The sequence below is a fragment of the Eulemur rufifrons genome, chromosome 9 (genome assembly GCF_041146395.1).
Source record: "Eulemur rufifrons isolate Redbay chromosome 9, OSU_ERuf_1, whole genome shotgun sequence".
Classification (NCBI taxonomy): Eukaryota; Metazoa; Chordata; class Mammalia; order Primates; family Lemuridae; genus Eulemur; species Eulemur rufifrons.
This window is the reverse complement of record NC_090991.1, coordinates 15,003,686-15,023,670: the sequence shown is the minus strand read 5'-3', so window position 1 is coordinate 15,023,670 and position 19,985 is coordinate 15,003,686. Positions and strand designations below refer to the sequence as shown.

Sequence of the window (19,985 nt, the reverse complement as noted above, 5' to 3'; positions counted from 1 at the left end):
TTGCCTGGACTAGAGTGCAGTGGTGTCACCATCGCTCACTGCAACCTCAAACTCTTGGGCTCAAACGATCCTTTTGCCTCAGCTTCCCTAGTAGCTGGGATTGCAAATACACGCCACCACGCCCAGTTAATTTTTTATTTTTTGTAGAGACAGGTCTCGCTATTGACCAGGCTGGTTTCAAACTTCAGGCCTCAAGCAATCTTCCTGCCTTGGCCTCCCTAAGAGCTAGAATTATAGGTGTGAGCCACTGTGCCCCATCCAAAGGTTTTGATCAGAGTTAAAGATGAGTCAAAGAACTGTAAATTCTTAAAGATAGTTAATAATTATATTTTTAAAAACTACTGTAATTGATTTTCACTGGGGAAAAAGTAATTGTTTAGATAAGTATATGTTTCTGAAAACAGATCATCTTTTTTTGTGCCACATATTCTTGAGTTTAATAATCTAAATTCTTATCGTGTCACTTGCTCTTTGAAGATACGGTATGTAGCAAGAACACCGCATTTTAATTAAGGAGCTAGATGGAGAATGAAAACCCTGCAATCATATAAAGCCTTGATGGTGATGCAGTGAAAGATTAAGGGAAATATTTATTTATGAAAAACAGTTTATAAAGGGAAATAGTTTTATCAAAATGATCATTGAAGGAAAACATTTAAAGTATCTTCTCATTTGAAGGGCTACTGAATTTGTTTTTCTAACTTGTTTCTATTTGTTTGCCTTTGTAGGAGAGTAGTTATTTTAATGGAATTAAAAGTTTTGAAATCAGCTGAAGAAGTTGGATTAAAGATTGGCAATCCAGTGCCCTATAATGAAGGTAAAATTTTTTTTTATAGGTTGTAGCACTCAGTTAAATACCTCTTTATAGATCTGGAATTCTACATTTTGGATTCAGTTTGACTTTTTAATCTTAATAAAACAATAGTGATTTGGGGGCCTAAGAACCAGATTATTCTGTCAGTTTTTTCCAATATTAAAGAAATGATATATGAAGAAAGAGGGAATAATTAAGAGAATGTGATGGACCAAGATCCACTTATTGTTGAGAAATGTGTTAAGATTTATCTTATACACACTTTTGTTTTTAAAAAGTGTGGAACATACAATCTATAGTTCTTTGATAGCACTCACCACACTGGTAATTTTTAGAATTATCTGTGTTTATTGTTGGGCTATAAGTAAACTTTGTGAAGGCAGAGACCATATTTGTTCTGTTCTATTTTGTATCCCCAGTGCCTAACTTGTAGTTGGCCCTTAGTAAGTATTTGTTGAATTGAATTGAAAATATAATGTTATTTAACTGTGATTATCTCTTGTTGGTGAAATTACTAACGATTTTATTTTCTTATGGAAATATATAGAAAAGCACAATGAAATCAGAAAAACTCAAGAGAGATAATTACAGTCCTAGAGAAAGATAAAAATAATCATCAAATCACTGGACCCATAACAAAAGGCTTGTTTGCCCTTCTATGAAGTCCAAATAAAAATAAAATTAAAACCTCACTTTACACCAAAATTAATTCCAGATATATTTTTAAGAGTTAGAAAATGAAATCATCAAAAATAATAAAAACAAAGAGGAAGTGGCTACATAAATGGATTGGAATAATTCACAATGAATATTTGATTATATTGGAATAAAATTTATATATTAAAAATAGAAGGGCATGTAAACAAACTGGGATAAAATATTAACAACTGATAGGATTAACAAAAGGTTAATATCTTTAATATTTACTGAAATTTTTACATGCCAAGGAAGAAAAACTCCAATAGCAAAGCAGAGATTAGAGAAGAATAGACTGTCCACCGTAGGAGGAAAACAAATGGCCAATACATAAGAAAAATTGTTCAGCCTTACTGGTCATCTTTGTCTTGTTTCTGATCTTAGGGGGAAAACATTCAGACTTTTACCACTAAATATTATGTTAACTGTGGGTTTTTCTTAGATTTTTTTTTTATTAGATTGCGTAAGTTTACTTCTATTCCTAGTTTGCTGAGAATTTTTATCAGAAATGGTAGTTTTGTGAAATACTTTTTCTGTGTCTGTTGATGATCATATGGTTTTTCTTTTTTAGTTGGTTAATATGGTAAACTACATTGATTTTTTTTTTTTTTTTTTTTTTTTTGATACAGACAAAGTGTCACTGTGTTGCCTGGCCTAGGGTACATTAGTCATCATAGCTCACTGAAACTTCCAACTCCTGGGCTCAAGCCATCTCTCGCCTCAGACTCCCGAGCAGCTGGGACTACAGGCGTATGCCATCATACCTGGCTAATTTTTTAAAAAATTTTTTGTAGAGACAGGTCTTGCTGTTGCCCAGACTAGTCTCAAACTCAAGCGATCCTCCCACCTGGGCCTCCTAAAGTGCTGATATTATAAGCATGAGCCACTGTGCCCAGCCCATTGATTGATTTTTGAATGCTAAACCTACCTAAGATTTCTAGGCTAAATCCATGTCATTATGATGTGTTATCCTGTTTCCATATTGTTGAATTTGATTTGCTTAATCTATTTGATTTAGGAAATCCACTTGATTTGATTTTGTTTAGAATTTTTATGTCTGTATTAATGATAGCTATTTTTCTGTAATTTTTTGTCATGTCTTTGATTTTGGTGTCAGAGTAATCCTGGCCTTATAGAATGAGTTGGAAAGTGTTCCCTTTTAAATTTTCTGCAAGAGCTTGTATAGAATTGGTCTTACCTTCTTCCTTGAAATGTTGAGAATTCACCAGTGAAGCCATCTGGGCCTGATGTTTTCTTTGTGGAAAAGTTTTAAACTAAAAATTCAGTTTCTTTAACAGATATATATACACAGGGTTATTCTGGTAATCTATTTCTTCTGAGTGGGCTTTAGTAGATTGTGAATTTCAAGGAATTTAATCATTTAAGTTCTTGAATTTATTAGTCTATGTAAATATTCTAAACACCCAATTGTCAGATGGACAAAAAAATATAATACTCCCTTATTATCTTTTTAGTGTCTATAGAATCTGTGGTGATGTCACCTCTCATTCCTGATATTGGTAATTTGTATTCTCTTTATATTTTTCCTGATCAGTTTGACTAGAGGTTTATCTATTTTATTGATCTTCTCAAAGAGCCAACTCTTGGTTTTACTGATTTTTCCTCTTGCATTTTCTAGTCTATTGATTGAAGCTTTTGATCTTTAATATTTTCTTTCTTCTGTTTGCTTTGGGTTTTCTATGTTCTTTTTCTCATTTCTTAAGGTAGAAGCTGAGTTCACTGACATGAGATCTTTCTTCTCTTGTAATATAGGCATGCAGTGTTACAGATTTGTCCCTAATTACGGCTTTAATGGCATCTAGCAAATTCTGATATGTTCTCATTTTTATTCCATTCACAATACTTTCTAATTTCACTTTTAATTTCTTCTTTGAGATCATGTTATTTAAAAGTGTACTTGGTTTCCAAATGTGGAAATTTTTCTAGAGATCCTTTTGTTACTGATACCTAATTTAATTCCACTGTGATGAAACAACATTTTGTATGACTTAAATCCTGTTAAATATATTCTTATTTTATGTCCCATACTTGAAAAGAATGTAAATTCCTTTGGTAAATTCTGTGCATACTTGAAAAGAATGTGTATTCTGTGTTGTTGGGTGGAATGTTCTGTACACATCAGTTAAGTCAAGTTGGTTGATAGTGTTATTCAGTTTTTCTGTATCCTTACTGATTTTCTGTTTACTTGTTCTGTCAGTTACTGAGAGAGCGATATTGAAATCTCTGACTATAATTGTAAGTTTCTCTTTCTGCTTGCAGTTCTATTAGTTTTTGCTTCATGCATTTTGAAACTCTGTTATTAAATGTATAAACATTTAGAATTGTTATGTCCTCTTTGTGAATTGACTCGTTAATCATTATGAAATGACTTTCTTTATCCCTGGTGAAATTCTATGCTTTGAAATCTACTTTGCTATTAATATAGCCACGTTAGCTTTCTTTTCATTAGGGTTAGCTTGATGTATCTCTTTCCAGCTTTTTATTTTTAACCTTTTATGTCTTTATATTAAACATGTATTTCTTGTACGTAGTATACAGGTGGATCTTGCTTTTTTTGTCCAATTTGATAATTTCTGCCTTTTAATTGGGGTGTTTAGACCATTTACATTTAATATAGTTATTGATATGGTTAGGTTTAAGTCTGTCACGTTGTTCTTTGTCTTTTATTTGTCCCCTCTGGTTTTCTTTTCCCTTTTCTCTGCTTTCTTTTCAACTGAGTATTTTTTATGATTTGTTTTATCTCCTTTGTTGGCTTATTAACTCTAATAACTGTTTTGTTATTCTAGTGGTTGCTTTAAGGTTTAAAGTATGCACTTTAACTTATCATGGTCTATCGTTGAGTGATAGTATACCACTTCATGTGTAATATGAGAATCTTCCTTTACTTCCTCCCCAATCTTTGTTGTATGGTTGTCGAACAGTTGACTTTTTCCTGTTTTTTAAACCACACAAAACATTGTTATTTTTGTTTAAACTATCAGTTATCTTTTAAAGAGATTTAAATAATAAGAAAAAATCATATATATATACTCATGTAATTGCCATTCTGGTATTCGTGATTCCTTTCCCATTTTTCCAACGAGTGTCATTTAGCAGTTCTTATAGTGAAGCTCTATCTGCTGGTAATGAATTCTTTCTTTCAATTTTTGTGTATCTAGAAAATATTTTGCCTTTGGCTTTTAAAGATATTTTTACTCAGCATTGAATTCTAAGTAGACAGTGTTTCTTTTTTTCTTTCAGTACTTTAAAGATTTCATCTTGTTTGCATTGTTATCCTAAGAGAACTCTCTCATTCTTATTTTTGTTCTCTGTACTTGACTCTTTCTCTAACCACTTAAATTTTTGTCTTTATCATTAGTTTTGAGCAGTTTGATCATGATGTGCCTCAGTGTCATTTTCTTCATGTTTCTTGTCTTGGATCTGTACATGTCTAGTTTTCTTCAAATTTGAATTTTTTTTTTTTTAGACAGGGTCTCACTCTGTTGCCCTGGGTAGAGTGCTGTGGCTTCATCATAGCTCACAGCAACCTCAAACTCCTGGGCTCAAGCAGTTCTTCTGACTCAATTTCCCAAGTATCTGGGACTACAGGCATGTACCACCATGCCCGGCTAATTTTTTTATTTTTTGTAGAGATGGGATCTCACTATTGCCAGGCTGGCAAATTTGGAAATTTTTTGGCCATTATTTCTTTTTCTTCTTTTTCTTTTCTTTTCTTTTTTTCCTTCCTGAGACAGAGACTCGCTCTGTCACCCTGGGTAGATAGAATGCAGTGGTGTCATTGTAGCTCACTGCAACCTCAAATTCCTGGGCTCAAGCAATCCTCTTGCCTCAGCCTCCCGAGTAGCTGGGACTCCAGGTGCATGCCCCAACACCCGGCTAATTTTTCTTTTTTTAGTAGAGATGGATCTTGCTCTTGCTCAGGCTGGGCTCGAACTCCTGAGCTCAAGCGATCCTCCCACCTATGCCTCCCACAGTGCTAGGATTACAGGCGTGAGCCACTGTGCCTGGCCAGCCATTATTTCTTAAATACCTTCTGCCACTCCCTGCCTCCCCATTTCTAATTATATATATACTAGACTACTTGAGGTTGTCCCATTGCTCATTGATGCTTTTTCATTTTTTAAAATTCTTTTTCTTTCTGTTTCATTTTGGATGCTTTCTATTGGTATGTATTCAAATTCACTAATCTTTTCTTAGGCAGTGTCTAATCTGCTTTTAATCCTATCAGATGTGTTTTTCTTCTCAGATGTTGTAATTTTCATTTCTAGAGGCTCGATTTGGGTCTTTTTAATATATCCTCTGTTTCTACTTAATTTGGGGGACATACAAAGTACATTTATAATACTTGTTTTAGTGTTCTTGTCTGCTGATTCCAACATCTCTGTCAGTTCTGGGTGTTTCAATCAATTGGCAACCCTATCACCACCATATGGAGCATATTTTCCTGCTGCTCTTCGTGGCTGGTAATCTTTGATTGAATACCAGACATTGGGATTCATACCTTGTTGGGTGCTGGAAACTTTTGTAATCCTGTAATTATTCCTGAGCTATTTTCAGGGATACACTTAAGTTATTGGGAAACAGTTTGATCTTTTAGGGTGTTTTTGAGATTTTTTAGGTGGGATCAGAGAGCCACATTTATTTTAGGTAGGTCTAGTTATTCCCAATGCTGAGGCAAGACCCATCAGAGTATTCTACTTAATGCCCCATTTTTATGAGATTTTCCATTCTGGTGGCTAGAAACAGGTACTATTTTAGTTTTCCGTAAGCACCAGGCGCTGTCCCCCCTGGCCCTCTCACATGAAACCCTGGCCTCAGATAGATTCCACACGTATAGGCCAACCAGTACTCTTCTGAGTACTCAAAGGAAGCCCTCCACAGATCTCTGAATTTTTCTCTTTGCAGCTCTTTCTTCTCTGCTGCTCTGTCCTCTGTAAACTCTAGATGTTTATCTCCACAGACTCTCAGCTCCCATATCCTCACTCCAGGGGTTCCTCCAGGCTCACTACTTGCATCATGGGCTGGAAACCCTCAGGGCAGCCAGCTGGTGGTGGAGTCCTACTTTGTTCCTTGAGTCACAGCAACCACTGTCCTTTATTGCTTAATGTCTAGTGTCTTAAACCATTTGTTGTTCCTTTTTGGGTTACTTGAGGTGGTAGGGTAAACCTGGTCTCTGTTACTCCATCTTGTCCTATACATAGTTTTAAAAGTCAAATGTTTTTGCAAGGTGTGTATTTAAAAAAATAAAACAGCATTCCCCTGCCTCACTCTTGTTTGGCTTCTGACTCCTGTCCAGAGGCAGTCTGTTTCAAATCTTACAGCGGCTTCGGTGTTTATCTCCGTATTCCTAAACAACACATTTATACTGCTCTTTCTTGATTTTTCAGTTTAAACATTTGTTTATTGACTTTACACTATGGAAGATTAGAATGTAGCTCTATTACACCTCTCCTCTCCTTGCTGTCCAGATGGGAGATTAGATGTCAATATCAGATTAGATCACAATTTAAATGGCCAGATTTAAATTTTTCTATGAAACATATTCTTGTTTTGTTATAAATTTAAATATTTTTCCAAACACTTGTGGAAGCCTATTTTCAAATAGTTTTTATATTTTCATTTTTTTAGTAATCAGAAAAACAGATAATTTTGTTTTAATTACCCAAATTAATTTTAAAAATTTATTTTGAACAGAGCTAATTTTTGAACTAAATCTGGAGTCACTAAGAATATTTGGAAAAATTTATATGTAAATTATGAGAAAGACATGTTTAAAGAACGTATTGAATAATTTTGCTTAATAACTTAAATAATTAACTATACAGCTTATTAGCTATTTTAATTACAAATGTGACATTAAGAAATATAAAATTGACTCTCAGCTGGTCAGCATAGATGCTGGAAGTTATATATGTGACTTATTTGATGTCTTCCACTGTGTATTTCCTCCTCTTTCCCACATGATTTCTCAGTAGGAAGTTAAGTTTGATCTCAGAGAAGTGGCTGTTCCTGTAAAAATTAAACTGTTTCTGTTGCTCCCAATAGGAAAAGGATTAGGTGATTTCCACTGAAGTATATGCTCTTAATTTAAACTTATCAAACATAGTTCTTCAATTTATCCTTAACTTTTGGTATTAGTATGGCTTTTGCTTAAGGACAAATGGAGTTGAACCCAGTAAGTCTTGTGCTGGAGGTAAATGGCATCCTGTCTTTGTTCCCCTGCCTGGGGCTCAGTCCTAGCCTTTGCCTAAGTGAGGTTATGCAAAGGAAAGGAAAGCTGGAGAAGCTCAGGCCTTGAATCTTAGCAGAATATTCAGCACAACCACGGAACGTAAGAACTAGAAGGAGCTATTTTAGAGATCAATTGATCAGTTTTTAATCACAAAAAAAAAAAAAAACCCCAAAACAAAGGTGAATGAGGTAATAGAGTAACTTGCCCAAGGTCATACAACAAGTGAGTTGCTTCAAGAAATGTGAATCGTTGTTCAGGATTTCCAAAGACACTTTCCATTATATCCAGGCTTTTGAAGATTCACCTCATACCAAACTTTTTGCCTACTGTGAAAATTGTATTTAAGTACACAGATTGTGTGAGTGAATCTATTACAGGAATGTTATATACCTAATTAGAAGTTATCTCTATTTCATATTGGTATATTTATCCATTAAAACTTGTATAATTAAAATAACAGAAATATATTTAAGAGAATCAGACATCTGTTTTCTCTAATAAACATTAATTTTGTTTTAATTTTTGAATTGATAACATAGTTACATGATTTCAAAAGTCAAAACTACAAAATTATATATTTAGAGAAATCTTACTCCTACTCCTGCCTCCCCTAGCCACTGTAACCCTCTATAGGCAACAAATTTTAATGGTTTCTTTTTATCCTTTAGGTGTTTCTTTATGCAAATGTAACTACATACAAATAGTGTATATTCTCATTTCATGCTCTACTTTGGTTACACAAAAGTATACTGTGTGCACTATCTTGTCTCTTTTTTAATCCTTTTTAAAAAATTTTTAGCCTAGAGATAATTCTATATACTTGTATATGCTTAGAGATTTCTCTTTTTTTAAAAAAATAGTTATTCTCTGTTTCTTTCTTTTAATTGAATATTCTGTTGCATGGCTATTACATATAGTTTATTTAACCATCCCTCTGTTGATGGATACTTGGGTTGTTCACAAGCTCTGGCTATTAAAGTGCTTCATTGAATAACTTCATACCTATGCAGGTATGGGGCAGAGAGGATGTGGTTGCCAGAGTGAGATTGCTGGGTCAGTGGGTAACTATCTGTGCTGGCAAGAGAGCTAGATTCTTCTCTGTCGATACCTTTCATTTTGTGTTCCACCAGCAGCACATGAAAATACTAATTGCTTCACAGCCATGCCAACAGAGCATGTTGTTAATCAATTTGATAGATGAAAAAAGGTATCTCAGTGTAGTTTTTAATTTGTATTCTGAGCAAAGTGAGCGTCCTTTTAAATGTTTAAAGGCCTTCTGGTTTTGTTTTTGGTCTCTGTGAACTGACTATTCTTATATTACTCATTTTTCTTTCAGGTTGTTTGTCTAAGAGTTCTTTAAAAAGTTAGGAGGATTAGTCCTTTGTCCTTGATATGAGTTAAATCTTTTTGACTTTGCTTATGGTGTTGTTTTTTTTTTTTCCTATGTGGCAGTTTTATTTTTGTGTAGTTGAATTTGCTGATTTTTTTTTAAATTTCAGAATCAAATTTATTTTTCCGTATGCTGATTATTTTTGATGACTTCTGGATTTTTTTTTTTTTTTTGAAACAAGGTCTCACTGTCACTCAGGCTATGGTGAAATCGCCTGATAATAGCTCACTACAGCCTGGAATTCCTGGGCTCAAGGCATCCTCCTGCCTCAGTCTCCAGAGTAGCTGGGAATACAGGTGTACACCACCATGCCTGGCTAATTTTTCTACTTTTTGTAGAGACACGGTCTTGCTATGTTAATCAGGCTGGTCTTGAACTCCTGGGCTCAAGTGATCCTCCTGCGTCAGTCTCCCAAAGTGCTGGGAATATAGGCATGAGCCACAGAGCCCAGCCGACTTCAGAATTTTAAGCCATAGTTAGAAAGATCTTACTTGCTCCAAAGTTATTAAGGCATTCTCCTATGTTTTATTCTAATACTTGCACAATTTCAGTTTTTACATTTAAATCATTCTTGCTGCTTCTGTCTTACTGTTGTAGTTTCTTGATTTGTGGTGTTTTGGCTTCACTTTCACATAATTTAGAACTTGTGATAAGATGTCCCCTAAAGATGTAGTTTGTATGTGGGATACGTGTGTGTGCGCATGTGTGTGTCGGGGGGGATAGTCATTCTTGTTGCTCTGTATGGTTTTTAGAAGTGGGAGGATTTGGGACGAGGCTATTACCATGCTCTTTCCAGAAATGGAACCCGCTAGGTATTATTTTTTACTTACACAAATTATAGTAATTTGATGCTTTAAATTGGAGAGGGAATACTGGAGCCTATCAGGTACAGTTCTAAATTGGAACATCACATTTGTTTCGCAGCAGTAAAGTTTTGTTAAAATGAGTGCATTGGTTATCATATTTTCAGCTTTTAGGAAGGGGAACTAAGACAAAAGCAATGCTTTCTGAAATCTTTGGGTGCAGTAGGGACAAAGGAGACGTGATTGTGCCCAACTTTATCACCTTTTGCCAGGTTTCTTATTTTTTTATGTTGTGTTTAATTGAATGGTTGCTTTGGACATTTTGTGTTTCAGGGACAAAAGTGTTTGCGATAAAGATGGAGGTGAAGGTGTTGAAATATAATTATTACCTGGGGGTCAGAAATATACGGCTATGGGAAAAACTTCTTTATCTCAAAACACAGTTCCACTGGCCCTTTCCTTTCTTCAATGTCTGTTAAAGTACAGAGGGATGAGAAGATTTTGCTGTTCAGGATTATTTACTATTAAATTTCATTGTAACCAGATAGGTGATACATTGTTACTTGCTCCATCATGGAAATGGCTTTGTTATAATGATTACTACCTTACAGTGTATTTCACAGCAGTGGTTTCTAATTCTCTGTCGTGAAAATAGGGAACTGTGTGTTAGATGGCCAGTAAAATAAGTTGACTAAGAACAGCCCAGAAATAGACAGGAATTCCAAAATGTGCATTGAAATTGTCTTATGGTACAACTACCATGTTAAATAAAGATATTTATAGAATTTTCAAAGTGTGAGAAATAAAACTTTAAACATAGTTCATGCTTCATGCAATCTTGAGCTGGTTGATTTTAAATCTTCCATAATATTTACCTTTTTTGGGGTGGGGGGGACACAGGGTCTCACTCTGTTGCGTGAGCATGAGGGCAGTGGTGTGATCATAGCTCACTACAACGTCAAACTCCTGGGCTCAAGTGCTCCTCCTGCCTCAGCCTCCCAGGTAGCTGGGACTACAGGCATGTGCCACTGCAGCCAGCTAATTTTTTTATTTTTTATAGAGATTGGGTCTGTGTTGCTTAGGCTGGTCTCAAACAACTGACCTCAAGTGATCCTCCCGCCTCAGCCTCCCAGAGTACTGAGATTACAGGCATGAGCCACCACAGCTGATCTTTACCACTACAATTTTTGTCAGGATAGATATATTAGTTTTATGTACCTATACTATTGCTAACAATATTTTCCTTTTACTAAAATTTGTTACACAGTACTTAGTTGTTAGCATTATTGAAAGATACTAGTTGTGCTCGCTTCGGCAGCACATATACTAAAATTGGAACGATACAGAGAAGATTAGCATGGCCCTTGCGCAAGGATGACACGCAAATTCGTGAAGCGTTCCATATTTAAAAAAAAAAAAAAATACTAGTTGTAATTTTTTCAGCTTAATTCTGTTCATTTTCTTCCAACAGGAAATCATAATTATGGGAATGACTCTTCTATATATTCTTGGTAGTTGTTAAGAAAGCACTTACTCGTAGAAGCTGAGTTTTTGTTGCTTTTATACTCCATTTTCTGTTAGCTAATTTTTCTCTGCCAGTGGCTTACTTACTATTTTATTTTATTTTGTTTTGTTTTGTTTTGGGTTTTGGAGATAGAGTCTCACTTTGTTGGCCAGGCCTGAGGGCAGTGGCATGATCGTAGCTCAATGCAACTTTAAACTCCTGGGCTCAAGTGTTCCTCCTGCCTCAGCCTCCCGAGTATCTGGAACTACACGTGCACGCAACCATGCTGAGCTAATTTTTCTATATTTTGTAGAGATAGGGTATTGCTGTGTTGCTCAGGCTGGGCTTGAACCCTTTACCTCAAGCCATCCCTCCTGCCTTGACCTCTCAGAGTGCAAGAATTACATGTGTGAGCCGCCTTGCCCAGCCTCACTTTCCATTATAATGACAGTAAAAATTGATAGATGTGAGTGCTAGTAACTGAGGAGCTGTAGAGTCTGCTTTGAAATGCCCTGTTAATATTTCCCTCTTCGGTCAGAGCCAGTGATATGAAGCTAGCATAGAGCTAGAGTCTAAGAATGATGGTGTTGACCCATCTTTCTGGAATGGTTTGATTTGTAGGTGGCATAAAACAGAAGATTATCAGAAGTTGAGTCTCTGCATTACTACTTTGGGGTATAATTTTAATTTTTAGAAGGATTTCTATTTAGCTATAGACTGATGTATTTTCAAGCCTTGTGGTCAGCTGCTGTGGTACAGTGCATTAACTGAAGGGCAATTGTTGCTGTTTAGAACGCACCAGGATTCTTGCCATCCATTTGGTTCAGGGCTGTCTCTCGTGCCAGATCTACACATGTGGTCCAAAGCAAGAGTTAAGTATTGCACTAGTAAATGGATTAGTAACTTTTCCAAATTACCAGGTATTATGGTTATTAGTTACATTCTATTATATATAACTAGATTTCTGGCTGCCAGAATTACAATTGGTTATTTACAATTAAAAATTAACTAGATGGTGGTGAAGTACATGAATCTAGTCACACAAACCTGGGTTCAAGATTAGGTTCTGCTTCCCAGCTGCGTAACCTCTCTAACCCAATTTTCTCGTCCATTAAAGGGTACAATAATGTCTACATCATAGAACTGACAATTACTGTGATAATGTACCTAACCTAGTACTTGGTACATAGTAAGTTTACTCAAAAAATGGTAGCTATTGTTAATATATATTATAGGGCTTAATTGGAGACTTGAGAAATATATTGTATTTCATTGAATCTAAGAATCCAATGATTGTAAGAGTGTACCATTATATTATGCACTACTAAAAAGAAATTATAACATTAATTTTATATGTCAAAATGTGAAAAAAAAATGTACATCTTAGAATAGGTAAAACAAAGGTAAGTCACATTTTTAAAAATTGTAGTAAAATATACCTAACACAAAATTTACATTTAACTATTTTTAAGTGTACAGTTCAGTGACATTGTCCGTTCACACTGTTGTGCCACTATCACCACATCCATCTCCAGAACTTTTTTATGATCCCAAACTGAAACTGGACCAATAACTCTCCATTCCCCACTCCCACCAGTCCCTGGTAACCATTCTACTTTCCGTCTCTGTGAATTTGACTATTCTAGGTACCTCGTAAGGGTTACTTTAACTGCTATAGAAATTGAATATATGTGATCATCAAGATCCAATGACCATGTCCTGTTCAGCAAGATACTTAAAGAAGCAGGCATGATAGTGAGGAAGGGACTTTCTAGTTAGATAGTTTGAGACCATAGAAGAGAAAGGAGCTGGGGCAGAGTATAGCCGGGGTTGGTATGTTTTTATGGTTCCATTTTTGAATGTTTAATTCTTGTTTATTCTTCTATGTATAATTCACGAAACAGGTAAAGTTACAATGTTATTTTTGCCAACCACTTAGTCCCAATACTATTAACTGAGCAATTCATCTCTTTACTACTGATTTAAAAAAAAGCTTCACTGTAGAATTTCAAGACTGTTCGTTCATGAGACACATTGTAAAAGAAAAGCAGTTTTCCCGTGCAATTTTGTGTGACACTTGGTAAATTCAGAGATAATGGAAAAGCCAAAATATAAACACAAAAATTTCGCTGGAAATAGTCTAGGTTCTTTTTCTATGTAAATAAAGTCTCTCAGTTTTTCTGTGGGAAGAACTAAAGAATAAACAGTTCTATTTAACCTATTTAATTTTATGCTAAATTTGTTTTACTCTAATGGCACAATTGCCTCTCATTTAGTTGTGCCAGTTAAGAGTAATATTGGCAGAAGTAAATTAAATGGATGTGTAATATGCCCATTTGATTAGGACCATGGAAAACCCAGCAGGAAATGTGAACTTAGCAATTGGAGAAGCTAGAGACAGGGTGGCAAGCGGGACGCTTTCGCGGCTGTGCTTACCATTTTTGTTCTTAGGGCACTCAAGGAATTTTTTGAGCTGCCCTTGTGTGCTGCAGGCACCCTTGGTGAGCAGCCCAGGTTGACTTCTGCCTTTAGAGCCAACCACTAAGGCAAAATCACATTCCATAAATCTATTATTTTTAAAAAATGAGACATATTTTACCTTTTTAACATTCTTGAACTTCATAAACATTTGTATAAAAGGTGAAGGGCAAATAAATACCCTCATAGTATGGCATTTCTTATTTTCTGCTTGAGAGACATGTTCATTTCCCCTCCTTTCCTTTTAATCTTCCTGTTTCCTTGACACACCTGCTTCTGAACTCCATTCTCATCTCACCCTGCTGTGACAGTTCACTAGCACTTCACGGTACCTAAGACTCTTTCAACTCTTATTTTCCACCAACTGTCAGTTGCAAAATAAGGTTGCTTTGTTTGGGAGGAAAAGGGTAGAATCCTTTCTGAATGTCTCCTTTTCCTTTGAAGCAGGAGCACTTCAGAGACAATTGAACTGCTTTTAGGTTTTTCTTACCACCCAGCTTTTTCTTCTGATTGATCCTGCCGTGAACACAGTTCTGTTGATGACATCGATTTGTTGCTATGGAAATAGTGGTAATGTCACAGATTCAGCCCGGTGACTTTACTGCAGGTTCTTGCAGGAGAAATGGGCAAGGCTTTAGGGGAGAACCTCATTAAAACTGAAAGCTATCAATTATAAGCAGGTGAAAGGTAAATGGAGGCAACCTTTTGTGTAACAAAACCGAAAAATGAACCCCTAGCAAATTCACTGCATGCAGTTGAATGCCTCAGCGTGAATTCTGACCCATGAGAGTCCTTGACAAAATAAACTTTACGCTTTCCCATAGTAGTTCTTTTACTTAAGTTTAAATCTCTTAGCCCAAATTATTTGCACTAAAATGGCCTTTTCCGTTTGATCTTCAGGACACGGGCAGCAGCAGGTAGTTCCGTCTCCAGTCTCAGCAGCCAGTCCAGCAACCAGCAAGCCCCAGCCACAGAATGGGAACTTGGGAATGGGTAAGGTCGCCTCATGAGGACATGGGTTTATCGTGTGTGTCGGGCTTTTGAATAATGTTCTGAAATTTAATCTAAGACTAAAGGGAATTTTCAAATGCCATTCATGGCGGAGTTGCATCTTGCAAGGAGTAATTCTGGTTCTTATTGTAGAGTATGTAATTGAAAAAATGATTAAAGATAGTCTTTTAAATACATTTAACAATAAGCCTTTTTTTATCAGAATGACATGCTCTTCTATGTTAATAATTTAGTAGTTTCTCACATCTTTAGGTTGTGTACCCTCTGACTTCCTGTGAATTTGCATACCTTTTCAGTTCTTGCCTGTTAGCTATCTAGGATCCAGTCACTACCTTTGACTTGTCTCTCCCCCAGTCTCCCATTTGGGCCCTCATGCGTAGTCATCGTTTGCGTGAAGACAGTATCGTTTATATTGGTCTTAGGTTCTACTTTTCAGTCTCTTGGATGAGAAATAGTTTCTTCTTTTAACTTTCTCTGCAGGGGGTCCTGAGAGGCCCTAATGGAATCGTTTTGTTTATTTTCTGGCCTTTGCTGTGGGAGCCTCTTGATCTGGAAAGTCACCGTTGAAAATTATGATTTGTAGAATGTGGCTGAATTTATTTTTAGAGGTCCTTTTTTCTGTCACAGCTTCACATACACCTCCTCTCTTCCCCTCAACTATTAGTTTCTATTTTTCAGTGCTGAGATTCTAGGAAAAGCAAGGTTAAGACGTCATTAATGTTTCTGTGAAACTTTCAGGGCATGTGACTTTCCCCCCATTGGTCTTTGTTTTTATATACCTTGCAGTATCTGTCTGTCTCCCTTTATAAGTGGATCTATTTATATACAGCTCTCAGATTATGTATCGTTGAAGAGGGGTGGCGGAATAGACTATCTAACGTGGTAGAAATCACTTCCTCAGGACAAAATACAAATAGGACGTTATTCTCTGCCTCCATCCACACACTTATTTTTCTGGCTGTCTGTCTTTGTCTTATGTTGAAATTTATTATTAAAAATCAGTTATGTTCCCTAAACTAGGTGGTGAAAGAAAATGAACTGGATGTGTACTGAGGGGAACCTACACAGCATAAAACGATTGGATGAATGGATGCTTGTGTGTGTGTGTTGTTTTATAAAATTGTACATAATGTATTATGTATGTGTATACACACACATATTTTACAAAGCACATGTGCTTCCTTGCATAATCTTGGGGTAATTATTACTGTGTGTGTGTGTGTATTGGTCTCTCCTGACTCCCAGTTAGAATAGAAAATTTTAGAATCTGGGACATCCCTATGTATATTTTTTACTAAGTGCTACAAATACCTACAAGAGTGTGGTACATGCTGTGGAAACTCAATAAATAAATACTGGATAAATGATGTATTTATATTTTTAGCCAAATTCTATTCTCAAGAAATGTTTTGGTATAGAAGGTATGAAATCATTGAACTAAATTATATTTTCTGGATTTGGAGATTGAAGCTTTATAGATATAGTGTGCATATAAAGGAATCCATCTACTAAATGCTTTTAATTCTCTAAGCAGCAGCGCAGCTTCTTAGGTTTGGCTAAAGGAGGCAGAAGAGCCATAGTGGCCAGCTACCTGCATATCTTGACCAAACACTGGTTCTTGTCCTTGTGCCCAACTGAACACAGTCCTACAGACTTCCTTCTAGACTTCTTAGTCCTCTGGACTAGTTGAGAACTGGGAGTTTTCTGGGGCTATTTTGAGGTAATATTAATATATTTGTGATAGATGTCCTTTACCTCAAGATGGCTTATCCACTAGGTCCCTTACCTCCCAGCCTTGCCTTTTGTGTTTTTTCTTATATGACTGGTGACTTGCCGTAAGTGTTACCAGCCAAGAAAGTTGATTTTCTTTCTTTGACCCATTAGAGAAACGTTTAAGAGGGTGGACCTCAGAAGGAGCAGTGTCTGGATTCAATACCATTATTATCTTGACCTCAGGCCTTAAGTCAGCAAATATAGTAGTGGACTTCTGTGTGCCCAGCCGTCATTCTAGATTGCTTTTCTAGCCTCCTGCTCCAGTCTCTGTTTGATCTGCATATCTCTTGGATACTAAAAAGGAAAACTTTGCCTCTCAATCTTGTATGATTTCAGGTTGTAGCGCCTCAGTAATTGAGCATTATTATAAAACTTACTATAAAAGTTCACTAGAATAATGATTGTCCTTTTTCTTTGTGTTTGTTTTTAAAGGATCCACTGTTTCTAAGGCTTATGGTGCCTCAAAGACATTTGGAAAAGCTGGAGGTACCAGCCTCTCGAACACTTCTGGGGGCACACAGGCCAAGGTGGTGCCCATTGCCAGCCTCACCCCGTACCAGTCCAAGTGAGTTGTTGCATAAGATAAGTTCAGAGTGTACTTACAAAAAAGCCTAAGGAGTTATTTATGCATTAACTTCAGAGTCACCACCACATAGAATGGGTTTCCTCTTTTTTTTTCCCCCTGAGGTAGAGGGGATACAAATTGTAGCAACCTTTCACTCTTATCAACAAGAATGGCAGCAATAGCAATCTGCCATAGACTATGAGGGTTCCTTCATTTTGAAAGAATTTGAAATTTAAAATATTTAATGCTTATAGAATCAGTTGATAGTCTTGTGAGTAAAAATAAATATTTGTGCTAATTCAGAAGGCCTTTCACCTTCTCATATAAATAGGTGACTTTTAGTCTGTGATTTAATTGGCTAAGATACTCCATACTGTTTGTATTAACCACATTAATATACCCTGAGTGTGTATTTCTTTTATATGACTTTTTGCATTAAAAAGTAATTTATTTTATTTTATTTTTTTTTTTTGAGACAGAGTCTCGCTTTGTTGCCCGGGCTACAGTGAGTGCCATGGCGTCAGCCTAGCTCACAGCAACCTCAAACTCCTGGGCTTAAGAGATCCTACTGCCTCAGCCTCCCAGGTAGCTGGGACTACAGGCATGTGCCACCATGTCCGGCTAACTTTTTCTATATATATCTTAGTTGGCCGGATAATTTCTTTCTATTTTTAGTAGAGACGGGGTCTCGCTGTTGGTCAGGCTGGTCTCGAACTCCTGACCTTGAGCAATCCACCCGCCTCGGCCTCCCAGAGTGCTAGGATTATAGGCGTGAGCCACCGCGCCCGGCTAAAAAGTAATTTTTAAAAACTAATTTGGGCCGGGCGCGGTGGCTCACGCCTGTAATCCTAGCACTCTGGGAGGCCGAGGCGGGTGGATTGCTCAAGGTCAGGAGTTCGAGACCAGCCTGAGCGAGACCCCGTCTCTACTAAAAATAGAAAGACATTATATGGACACCTAAAAATCTATATAGAAAAAATTAGCCGGGCATAGTGGCGCATGCCTGTAGTCCCAGCTACTCGGGAGGCTGAGGCAGTAGGATCGCTTAAGCCCAGGAGTTTGAGGTTGCTGTGAGCTAAGCTGACGCCACGGCACTCACTCTAGCCTGGGCAACAAAGTGAGACTCTGTCTCAACAAAAAAAAAAAAAAAAAAAACTAATTTGAGCAGTTGAAAATTAGTGAGTTCTTTTTTCACAGTTCTTTCAGGTATACTTTTATTTATTCTTCAGTACTTTGTAATATTGGAAAAATATTTTCCCCTGTGAAATTATAACTAATGTGCCCAGCATCTACGTTTAATGGGCACCAAGACTGCATCTTGGATCTCGTGCCTCCTTTTTTAGTGGCCTCTCTCTAAGGTCATACTGCTTTAATGTGTTTTCTTTTGGTGGCCCACACATCATGTTCTGTGTAGCTTTGTATTTATATTCAGTGTGCATTAGAAACGAGACCGAAGTTTGACACCAGTTATATCAGTTCCCATAACTGAAAATAGTGGCAAAATATAATTGCTGGTATTACAGCATTTTCTAGCTTAGAACCTTTCATTAAGGGATATTGTTGCCTTGGTGATGCCTTTTGGAGAAGGGAGAGAGTTTATAAATTTACTTATTTGACAGGAGAATGAGTTAGTGTTAAATCATCTTGCATGTTTTACTGTTTGCTTATTCTGTAATCTGTCAAACCTGCGTGTCATCTTGGGGTTTTAATTAGCTGGATTAAAATACAGGTAACATTGAAAAATGGAATATGCATAGGATAAGAAAGGCCATATGAAGATGATTTCTTACTTGATCTTTTCCAAGTAAGACTCCAAACACTAATACAATCTATTTGGTTTTTAGGTGGACTATTTGTGCTCGTGTAACCAACAAAAGTCAGATCCGTACCTGGAGCAATTCCCGAGGGGAAGGGAAGCTTTTCTCTCTGGAACTAGTTGATGAAAGTGTGAGTATTTGTCAAGTGGGGAGGTAGCAGTAGTGGACTCATTGAGAAGCAAAGGGCTCAAGCCCTGCAGGCTTGTGAGGTGAAAAGTAATAGGCTGGAAAGAAACATGATGGTTATTGCGATTTTCCCCCTGTTGTAGACTATTGGTGCTGTTTAGGGGTAGAAGGTTACAGGTCCTAAATAAATCCTTGATCTTAAACGAAAGCATTTGTAGCAGTAGACACTCATTTTCTAAGCATATAAGTAGCTTCATGGGCAGGAGAAACCAGACACGCTGTGTCTGCTTTGCTGGCAGGCTTAGGTGAAGCCCCAGGATGTAGTATCTGCTCAGGAGCAAGGCGCAGCTTTGGGCCACAGCAGGCAGCCTGCAGCAGCCACCTTGCTAAGAACATGGTTTTGTGGGAAATGGGTTCTGGCTGTGCACATTCTCTATATGCTCTGCTTAAACAAAACCATGATGATGAGATGAAAAACTCCAAGCTGTGGAATTTTGACAGTCTTGATAGCTGCTTGTCTGTCCATTAGTTTTGTTATAATTCCTAAAATATGCTTCACACATTCTTTTCAAACTGCAGTATATTTCTTGTATGTTCAAACCTCCAAGAAGGTGGAAAAAAATAGTTGCTTTTTTTTTTTCCTTTTTTCATTTTTTGGCAAATGGTTGTAACACCCCAAATGTTTGACTGTGATGGCAGAATCAATATCAGAACCTAATTTCTTACAAATTATCAGTCTAATCTACAGCACTTGG

General features: G+C 36.7%; 1 protein-coding gene and 1 non-coding gene across 4 annotated transcripts in view; both read left to right on the top strand.

Annotated features, from left to right (window-relative positions):
- Positions 1–19,985, top strand: part of RPA1 (replication protein A1) — a 57,990-nt gene that overhangs the window by 19,107 nt on the left and 18,898 nt on the right. For all 3 annotated transcript variants that reach the window (XM_069483494.1, XM_069483492.1, XM_069483493.1), the window contains 4 exons: positions 729–817; positions 14,839–14,931; positions 17,155–17,287; positions 19,132–19,234. In XM_069483494.1, the coding sequence (XP_069339595.1) occupies positions 729–817; positions 14,839–14,931; positions 17,155–17,287; positions 19,132–19,234 (418 nt within the window). The remainder of the gene's footprint in view (positions 1–728; positions 818–14,838; positions 14,932–17,154; positions 17,288–19,131; positions 19,235–19,985) is intronic.
- On the top strand, positions 11,259–11,365 carry LOC138392682 (U6 spliceosomal RNA). Its single transcript, XR_011234968.1, has one exon. It is a non-coding gene; the product is annotated as a U6 spliceosomal RNA (small nuclear RNA).